The sequence below is a fragment of the Neophocaena asiaeorientalis genome, unplaced genomic scaffold, assembly GCF_003031525.2.
Source record: "Neophocaena asiaeorientalis asiaeorientalis breed wild unplaced genomic scaffold, Neophocaena_asiaeorientalis_V1.1 scaffold87, whole genome shotgun sequence".
NCBI classification, from domain to species: Eukaryota; Metazoa; Chordata; class Mammalia; order Artiodactyla; family Phocoenidae; genus Neophocaena; species Neophocaena asiaeorientalis.
In genome coordinates this window covers 3,095,795-3,106,067 of record NW_020175432.1, presented here as the reverse complement: position 1 = coordinate 3,106,067, position 10,273 = coordinate 3,095,795, and the positions used below count along the sequence as shown (strand labels likewise).

Below are 10,273 nucleotides of genomic sequence, written 5' to 3'. Positions count from 1 at the left end.
GTTGGTAAAAAAAAAAAAAAAAAAAAAAAAAAAAGATCAAGAAGGAAAACCACTTCCGAAAACCCTTAGGCTCTTACCTTCTTGGTGTCCCATGCTTGCTTGGAAAGGTTCTTGTCCATCTCTGATGTGGTCTCCTCCATTCCAGGGACTGTTAATAGTAAGACTGGGGTGGGGTGGGGTTGGAGAAGAAGGAGAAGCAGAAAAGGAATCTTTGCAGCTGTGTGGTGGCACCAGGAGGGCACTTCCCTGGCATACAGAGTCACGACCGTGATATGAATGAAACTACCCCAACAGTAACTTCTGGGGATTGTACTAAAGTAAAAAAAGAGTTTCGTTAAAAAAAAAAAAAAAAAAAAAAAAAAAAAAAAGATCAAGAAGGAAAACCACTTCCGAAAACCCTTAGGCTCTTACCTTCTTGGTGTCCCATGCTTGCTTGGAAAGGTTCTTGTCCATCTCTGATGTGGTCTCCTCCATTCCAGGGACTGTTAATAGTAAGACTGGGGTGGGGTGGGGTTGGAGAAGAAGGAGAAGCAGAAAAGGAATCTTTGCAGCTGTGTGGTGGCACCAGGAGGGCACTTCCCTGGCATACAGAGTCACGACCGTGATATGAATGAAACTACCCCAACAGTAACTTCTGGGGATTGTACTAAAGTAAAAAAAGAGTTTCGTTAAAAAAAAAAAAAAAAAAAAAAAAAAAAAAAAAAAGAAAGAAAGAAAGAAAAAGAAAAGTTAAAAAAAAAAAGTCAGAGAACTTGTGACTTATAAAGAAATGAAAATGAAAGCTCTGGAGCTAAGGACGTGTGTCAACTCTGCCTCTCACAGGACCCACTCAGGCCTCGGGCTGCAGAGAACAGCCAAGAATCTCTTCCCATCTCCCACGACTGGTCGCCTCACCCCGTGCACCCCACCTACAGCCCTGTGGACACCTGCCTCCCCCTCTGGGCTGTCAGCACCCAGGGGCCGGGCCCTTCTTGGGCTTTTGGCACCAAGCCACGTAGCTCAGTGTAGTCTGAGGTCGATCCAACCATGGTAGCTACGGCTCTGTGAGTTAGCTGCAATGCCAACCAGTCCCGGAGGAGGAAAGGAGGAGAGAGAAGGTCTAAGGGACTGGATGGGCATCGGTCGAGGCCCTGGAACCAGCTGTGCCTGAAGGCCCCTTTCCTTAAAACTTTCAGTTAACGTGAGATTCAACACTTTCTTTATGAGATCCAATTTCCTGATGCCTGTTGGAGGTTCAGTGCTGCAATAGCGCCATTATGAACATAATTAGAAGGAGGAGGTTAATTCCTCCTTCTAGAAACCTGGACTGAGGGATGGGAGGACAGCCAGGCTAACACCAGACTTCGTTACTGCCTGGGCCCTTCCTAGAGCAACGGGGAGAGGTGATGTGTCCCACCCCCCCACCCCCACCAAGGCCAACTGGACTCTGGGCTACCAGGGGTCCTTCCACGGTCACAAAGAGTCCCTGGGGAGGGCGAAGCCCACTCACCCACCCCCAAAGCCCCAAGTTCCTGGCGGACCTCCCTCAGGATAGACAGCGCCCTCTGAATTGCCCCCAGCATCAGGAACAGGAGGGAAGTGCCAGGTCCATTCTCGTCACCCCTAGGCATTTGGAATCCTCGCTTTTATTATGGAGACATTCCCTTCTGCAATCTCGCCTTTGATGCCCAATGAGCTGGAAAGATCACATGAGGAGAGCCCCTGCCCACCAAGGGGTGAAGTTCTGGTTGACCATCCTTCTTCTATCAGCAAAATCTCCCCGGTATGTTTACATACTCACACAGTGAAATGCTACCAAAAAAGTGGTAAACGTTTGGACCTGCAGTGTAAATGATTAACTGTCTGGTTTCAGTGTCCTGGAGCAGATCGGGCCCACATGGGCTTCTAGGGCTGGCCTCATAGCATCACACTCCCCTCTCTGGGTGACACTGCCCCAGTTTTTAAGATGCCATGTACCTTCCTGGAAGGTCCCAGGGATGCTGCCTCCATACCTGGCTCCAAGGAGGAACTGAGGCCTGGGCACAGATCTGCCCCAGCTGCAGGGGTGTGTGCATGACCCAGTTGGAAAGGAAGCTCTGGACAAGAGTTAGGGAACAGTTAGCCTCTTTTCCACACACTGTTGCCAGGACAGACCCTGTGGACCAAGAGGTTCTGAGCATCAGAGCCGGGAAATGATCCAGTGTGAAGCCCTGGATCAAACGATACCTGAAGCTGAACATCTAGCTCCGACTGTTGGTCACGAGCTGATAAATGCCCCTTTTCCCCGGGCTTGCTGCTCCCAACATTTGAAAGAATCTGCAAGGCCCCCAGACTGCACGGCCATACCCTGAATCCATAATCAGAAGCCAATCTGAGTTTGCAGGGACTGTTTTCTCTGCCTAGAAAACTCCTACTCACTCCTCAAAATCCAACTCAAATAGCGCCATCTCAAAGTTTCCCTGAACCCCTCCCCTTGTCCCACAGCACCTGCTGAGTCTTCCTTCTCAGGTCTGTCCACCTACATATTTGTGACCTCTGGGAGCACAGCGGTCAGCCACTGGACTTGCCTGACCCCAGGAAAGACACCCATGGGCCCCGTTGATACCTTTTTTCTGGTGCACGTCCTGGGACCCACCCGTAAAAGGCTCTGGCTGGGTGGGCGTCATTGTGCTCTGGTGAAGGGCAGAGTCAGAATTGGTCCTGGGGAGAGGAGAGAGACAGTGAGCCTTGGCCCCAAAGGGGACGAAGGGACAGTCCTGGTTCCACTCTATCTGGGACCCACCCGATGGAACAGGGTGGCAGTCATGGGTCATTTTTGTGAGCTGCATACCTGAGCAAAAACCCTGAAGAACCACAACAGTGATTTTGGTTTTCGTCTGCAAAGGCTGCAGCAGAGCTGTCCCTTCATTCCTAACCAGCCCCTGCCCAACCCTGCCCCTTCGATGGCCTTCGCGGCTTTAGGGAAAAGGTAGTGCTTTTCTGTTGAAACCCTGAAGAGAGAGGGCCTGACAGTCCCACAGTGGCCCAGCCTTGGGAGTATGAACCCATCATGGAGTCCCCTACTGGTGACCAATGGCCAAGGGGGGGGTGTCTTGCTCCAACCAGCCCAGTGCTCCCAGGAGTCTGGGAGAAGCTCCACTCTCTGCCCCAATAACACAATCTGCCCCCAGCTGCAGGTGCCTGGAGGGAGGGTCCTCAGAAAAACCCCTCAGCTGCCTAGGAAACCAGGGGCAGCCACGGGGAGCTGGGCAGACACGCAAAGGGCAGGTCCAGCTGCACAGCCAATTCGGGGAAACAGCCACACACCCCCAACGGGGATGTCCCAGACACTGAGAGTGACGTGGAGGAAACTTGGTTCAAGGACAACAGCAGGTTACAGAGGACCGGGCTGCCTCTGACCCAGGGGCCAGCTGAGCTGTGAGGAGCCAGGGGGATCCTGGCTCCCCACCAGCTGTCTGTCCCTGAGCAAGTGTTCTGACCTCTCTGCGCGCTTTCTTATGCCTAAAATGGGGAGGATAACAGCACCCACTCCACAGAGCTCTGTGCGTCTTACATCAGTTAATGTATGTGATGGTTGAAATAGGACCTGGTATGTGAACACGCGCTTGATGGGCATTTAATTATGTTATTTTTTTAATTTATTTATTTATTTATTTTTGGCTGCATTGGGTCTTCGTTGTTGGGTCTTAGTTGCTGCGCGCGGGCTTTCTCTAGTTGTGGCGAGCGGGGGCTACTCTTCATTGTGGTGCGTGGGCTTCTCACTGCAGTGGCTTCTCTTGTTGCAGAGCTTGGCCTCTAGGCGCGCGGGCTTCAGTAGTTGTGGCACGCGGCCTCAGTAGCTGTGACTGACGGGCTCTAGAGCGCAGGCTCAATAGTTCTGGCTCACGGGCTTAGATGCTCCGTGGCATGTGGGATCTTCCCGGACCAGGGATCAAACCCGTGTCCCCTGCATTGGCAGGCGGATTCTCAACCACTGCGCCACCAGGGAAGTCCCTAATTACGGAAGTCCCTAATTGAATGATATATTTTGTGCTGTGTTTTTTTTTAACAGCTTGTTTACTTTGGGTCTTTGTTTACTGAAGTCACCTACATATGTTTTTTTGTGTATGTGTGCTAAAATAAATATACAACTTGCCTTTTTAACCATTCTTAAGTATACACTTCTATTTCATTAAGTACATTCACACTGGTGTGTAACTATCATCTGTGTTATTGTAGGGATTTACATTAACTATATTATTGTTATCTTAGATCTTCCTAGATGATGGCATTATGGACTTCTTTTCATCTTCTAGATGCATTTATGTATTTTCCTAATCTTCTATATAAATATATCATACTTTTCCAATCAAATTTTCTATGGCTTTTCAGGAATGTGGGAAACAATCATAATAGAGCATTAAATAAAGCAAGCGACAACTCCCAACTTTGTTTAAAAAAGAAAAGGAAAAAAAAAAGTCATAAATAGAGGGGAAAAAAAACTCCCTGGAAGACCCCAAAACTGTGACCTCATTGTTTACAGGGATAGAGCTGATTTCTAGAAACTTCTGGATGCTTCTAAGTTTTGTCATTTTTAAGTGACTGCATATTGGTTTTCCAAGCACGGCCACGATGAAAGTATAGTTTTGTTTCCAATGAGAGGGCTGGGGGTTGGTTCTGGGTCACTGACCTTCTCCAGCTGGTGTCCGCAGGTGGCGAGAGGTACACGGTGCCATATGGGCAGCTGTCCGCGTGAGTATAAGTTAAGGGGATGGTGCTGTCAGCTGAGGCCCTGCCCTGAGCCCCAAGAACCCTGTGCTGGCCAGCCCGAGTAGCCAGGCTGCTGGGAGCCGGCAAACAGCTGGGGCCTCGGGGCGGGGGCCTTTCCTGCCTGGCTGCGAGCAGCCCCCAGGGTGCAGCCCCATCCACCTAGCACTCAGCACTCACCCCCTGCAAGCGCACGTGCAGGCTGCACCCCTTCCAAGAGGGGCCTCAGCCATGAAACGGGGGCCCGTAGGGGGGGCTGCAGGGAGTCTAGTTCAGCTGACCCTGGTCTTGACTCTTAACTTTGGGCTGACAGGGTGACTCCCAGGGCCCGAGGGCTTGGTCTGGCGCCCAGTTGCTCAGGCTCCCCCAGCCCATGGAAACGAGAACCAGGAAAGAACAGGCTTCTCTGTTCTAGAGAGCCGGGGTTCCCAGGAGCAGCCACTCAGACCGCAATGGCGGGGGAGCCTGGCTGGTTAAGTACCAGGGGGCAGCCAAGTCGGTGGTGGGGGTGGGATTCCTCACAACCTCTCTGCTTGGCAGAGGTGCAAAGGCAAATTTTGTGTCTTCAGATCAAGCCTCCCTCTGATCTGTCTGTGTCTGGCTCAGATCTCCCTCGGCCCCACTGCCTTGGCTCCATATGGCCCCCAGAGGGGTCCACCACCATGGCCCTGACGTGTGGGTGCCCTGCTCACAGCCTTCCTGGGCCCCACTGCCCAGTCAGGCATCTGAGCGTACCCTCCCAACTCTCATCTCAGGCTGTGTGCTCCAGTGGCCTACTGTGTCACTGTTCCCTGTGCTCCCCTAGCCCCCGCCTGGCTAAAGGCTCCTTAGCTTGCACTGCCTCCTCCAGGAAGTCTTCCAGGGTTGCCATGCAATGGCACCCCCTCTTGGTGGGGCCCGGTAGCCCTGGAGGACTGGAGCGGCCCTGATTCTATCACAGAGCTGGCAGCAGGCAGGTCCACCAGCTGGATGAAGTGGCCCCCGCCCCCACCCCCACCCCCATCCTCTGGAAAAAGGATATCTGCCTTCCATGTTTGTCCACTGACAGAGGCCGGCGATGTGGGGAGCCAAGGCGGCCACGCTCCCGGTACACTCTGTCCACTAGCCCATGGTGCCGGGTAGTTCGGCTGGTGTCCAGGCCTGAGGACTGGAAGGGTGTCTGGGGGTGGGGAGGGAGGAGAGGAAGAGATGGAAAAAAAGAGAGAGGAACCCAAACCACAGTTACCAGCTGTGGTCCAAGATCTGACCCCAGCTCTGCCCCCAGGATCTCGCCTCAGGGTCCCTCTACAACCTCCCTGCCCAGTTCTGGAGACACCCTCGGCTACTCCAGATGGGCTTCCTTTCCTCCTCGGCCTCTGCCCCCAGCCTCCGAGCACTGTAGGGGTGGCGGCGCGCTGGGGTTCCAGGTGCCGGGGCGGCAGGCGTGCAGTGCAGCTGGCATGCACGGGCCAGGCAGAGCGGCGCAAGCTCGGGGCCCGGAGCCGGCCAGGGTGCCAGGGGTGCAGACGGCCCGAGCACCCCCTCCCAGCCTCGCCAGGTGCAGACAGGCCTCCGCCCTCTCTCTCCGGGCCTGGCCGGCCTCCTCTCCCCACCTACGTCATCCCTGGAGGGGCCTGCCAAGAGACAGCCCCAGGGCTTCCAGCCCAGGACTTCAGGGGCCCACCTGGCCAAGTGCTGGCTCCCTGGAGGCTCCTCGTGGAGCCTGGGGCTGGTCCTGATTGAGACTCGGCCCCCACGCACTCTCCCCCACAGCCTTGTCCCAGCACCACCGGCAGCCAAGTGCAGGCACTTTCCGGAGCCCTGGCCCACAGCTTGGCTGGACGGGGCTCCCTTTCAGCACCTGGGGCTGGCATGAGGCCCCCCCGGTCACGTCCGGCTCCCACTCCTGGCTCCATGCTCCTGAGGTCCCCAAGAGCCTGCTCTCCACCAGCCCTGGTGCCATGGGCCCCTCACCATCTGACTGGGGTGAGACTGGCAGCCTTAGCTAGCTCTGGAGGCAGCTACCAGCCTCCTACCTGGCCATCTGGCCCTTGGGCCCTTCTGTCTTCTCTGGGCAGCCAGGCAAAAACCAATTTCCTCCGGAAGAATGCCACTGGCTGGCTCATTGCTCTTCTCCACCTGTCCGAAAACCTCGGCTAGCATTCAGGGCTGACTGCTCTCCCTGGTGTTTGGGGACCCCTGGCGTCCAGGGACCCTGTCTTTCTCTGACCCAGCAAGGACGCTGCCAGCTTGGGTCTTTCTGTGCTTCTGCCTCCAAAAGGCTGTGGGCCCGGGAGATAGCAGTGACCGAGGGAGGGTAGGAACCTCACTGTCCAGGCACAGACACCAGAGGACAGGGGCCGTTCATCTCCTCCCAGAGACGCCTGGAAGCCCAGAGGGGAAACCAAGGCGGCTGAAGCAGAGCCAGAGGCACAGAGAAGCTCGGGCCCAGCCACAGCCCAGCTCGCCAGGCCGAGTTAGGATCCGCGCACACGCGTGTGCATGTGTCACAGGAACGAACCATGCAGCGTTGGCACGCATGCTAGGATCCCCCGGGGAAGGGGTCTCTCGACGCGACCATATGCACTTCCCCAGACAAGGGGGTGCAGAGCGAATCTGCTTCCGTTTGGCAGACGGGACACCTCCCGCTGGGCCATGGGGGCGGCCGCACAGGAATACCCAGCGCCCGCACACGTGCCGGGGATGCCGAGGCCTCAGCCCAGGGGCTCATTTACCAGAGAGACAGGAGCCGCTGCCAGAGCCTCCCCCAGATATCCGCTGGGCTGAAAATGCAAAGAACCAAGACTTTGAGACACTCCTGCCTCGCCTGGCCCCCCAGTGGGAAGCCCAACAGGCCCCCATGCACCCTCGGCCCTCGGGGGCTCTACAGCAGCCTCAGGCAGGGCCAAGTTTGGGGATGCCCAGAGAGACACTGTCTGACGGAGGAGGGGATGGGGAAACAGAGGAAGAGGGGAGCCAGGGAGGAGAGGAGAAAACCCAAACTAGAAAGGGCCCTGACAAAGAGGTGAGGCTTTTGGAGCATGTGAAGATCAGCATGACAGCCCCATGCATCTATCTGCTCTGATGTGGAGGCCATGTGAGGAGGGCCGTGCTCCAAGAGGCCCTGGGGATTCAGAGCTGAGCCAGCCGGACCCCAAGCCAGCCTGCGGGACCCTGGGCTGGTGCCCTGACACATCCCAGCAGCAGTGTGGGAGGAGTACAAGCTGAGGAATGACTGGGGGGTGGGTGGGGACTGAGCTCCCTGTGGGAGCGACCCAGCTCCACCTGGCCTGTCAACATGCTAACGGACGTGGCTGTTTCTGGGGCTCCGTCCCAGCAACGGGACAAGTGCGTGGCTGCTCGGCGGACCTGTCCCTGCAGGAGTCCAGATACCGTGCCGGGGGGCGGCGGGCCCAGCTATCGGCCCCGCTCCTGGGCCCACCGTGCCCCCACTTCCACCTGCGGACCAGCGTCGAGGGACATGGCCCAGGAGAAGAGGCCGGCCCTGCACCGGGCAGGCGGTGGACCTTATCTGTTCTTACTTATGATAAGGACGTGCGCGGCAGCTATGCGGCCTGCGGGAGCCGTGCTGTGTGGGTCTCTGCCAGAAAACGTTTGCAGACAAGTGGGGTCAGGCTGAGGGGCCTCCTTCTGAGAATTGCTGGGCTTGCGGATTAGTGAAGCGGGACGGAGCCAAGCCCCAGAGGCCCTGAGCAGTTCCCGCTGCCGCACAGCCGGCCAACAGGTGTAGCGGCTGCCGAAACACTCACAGCCAGACCTCGGCCTCTCTGCGGGCTCTGCTGACAAGAGGATGGGCAGGGGGGATCCGGGTGAGGCCTGGCCAGGCCATCCCAGGGGAAGGAGTAGGCGGGGGCTGGGTGGGCGGCGGCAATTGTCTGGTGACCCCAGCTGTTCACAGGCTGTCATGCACGCTCTCTGGCTCTGTGGCCAGGGCCCAGACTGCAACACACTCCAGGTGGGAGGTGGTGTGGGAGAGGAATGGGGGCTCACCTGGAAGGGCAGATCCACGGTGCCGCTCCCAATCTGGTTCACGTTGGGCAGGGACCCGCCATAGTACTGGCCACGGCTTGGGCCCAGCTGCAGGTACTGGGACTTTTGGAGCTGGAGCTGCAAGAGAGAAACCGACAGCTACAGTGTGGGGGGAGCGGGGGGGGTGTGGTTCCTGAGCACACCCTGCGGAGCACCATTCCCCAGGGCCCCAAGTAGTGGAGTCAGTGGCACCGGGCACAGAGGGTGTGGCACCCCCATGACTCAGATTCTCAAAGGAGCCATGATTCTCTCCACCAAAACCAGCAGAATCAGAGACCCGAGACCCCCAGGTGGCCCTCCCCAGGCAGGGAAACTCGCCCTGGGGGTGCTGCCTCCATGAACTTGAGGGGGCGTCGCCAGCTGATTCAGACAATTTGTGAATAAGCAAGAGTATCAAGTGGACCTGGAGCCTGGAGCCTGTGCAGGAGGCCCCTCACCCCCCCCCAGGGGAACCATTTCTTATCACGCCAAAGGCTGCGTTCCTGGGGTGCGGGCCAGAGGCTGCGAATTTACGCCCGGACACAGGAGAAATTGTCTTTCCACTGGCCTGAATCAGAGAGGCCAACTCAGAAGTGCAGTGCTGGCTTTCAAAGTGCAGCATGTACAATCCCTCTGACAGCACACACAGGGCGAGAGGGTCTGCCAGACCCCGCCTGAGTTCTAAGGAGTCCTGCCCAAGCCCCCAGGCTCCTTCTGCCTGCCCCGCCAGCCTCACGCATTACAGAGCCTTCGTCTGGGGTGGCTGCAACCCTGCACAGTCCTCTGCCCATCACTCGCGTGGGGATTCGTCCTGCTGGGCCAGGCCTCAGAACCAGGAGTCCGGGGCTCCCTGACCAGCCACGGCTGCCTTGGTGCGGGGCTGGGACCGGGCCTTTCCTCGCTGGAGCATCGATTCCACTTTGCCAGGAATAGCAGATGCTCGTGACCTGGTTGAGACCACCGGTGGCCCTAGGCCCTCAGCCAGGTCCCCAAAGCCCGTCAGTCTGCCCAGGCTGGGATGCAGGTGCTGTGACGGAGGGGTGGCAGCTGGGCACCCGGGGAGAGGTGGGTGTCCGCTCCAGCCGGCTGGGGCGGTTGCTAGGGTCGACGCTGTGTACACAACAAGACCGGCTCACGTTCCCTCACAAACAGCTCCTGGCAGCACTCCGTTTGCTGTCCGCCCACACCGCCCGGCTCTCCCACGCCAGTCCCGGCTTCCTGGGGGGCCTCCGACACCGGAGGGGGAAGTGAAGCTCGGGAACTGGCTGCTCGCCCGGCCGAGCACCTCACCCAGGTAAACAGCTGTTTCCTGCGAGCTGCGGTGGAGCCAGGAGGGAGATTGACCTTGCTCCGTTCGTCCGCGGGTGGTTCTCAGGCATCTGTAGGGTCCGGCCCAGGCTCTGTCTCCAATGGCTGGAGACGCTCACCGTGAACACCCCACTGTGTCCCTCCCTGCGGTTGCACGAGATGAAATAGGCTAGCCCCCGGTCAGGACAGAGGGGGAGGCCAAGTAGGATGGGCGATGGGCACGGGTTACCTT

At 57.5% G+C, this 10,273-nt stretch overlaps 1 protein-coding gene across 1 annotated transcript in view; it reads right to left on the bottom strand.

Moving 5' to 3' along the window:
* The window catches only part of CRTC1 (CREB regulated transcription coactivator 1), a 77,161-nt gene that overhangs the window by 20,954 nt on the left and 45,934 nt on the right, over positions 1-10,273 (bottom strand). The window contains exons 2-7 of the mRNA XM_024767476.1: positions 9,880-10,049; positions 8,716-8,832; positions 5,747-5,884; positions 4,649-4,710; positions 2,585-2,679; positions 412-497 (exon numbers count right to left, since the gene is read on the bottom strand). Coding sequence (XP_024623244.1) covers positions 412-497; positions 2,585-2,679; positions 4,649-4,710; positions 5,747-5,884; positions 8,716-8,832; positions 9,880-10,049 — 668 coding nt within the window. The remainder of the gene's footprint in view (positions 1-411; positions 498-2,584; positions 2,680-4,648; positions 4,711-5,746; positions 5,885-8,715; positions 8,833-9,879; positions 10,050-10,273) is intronic.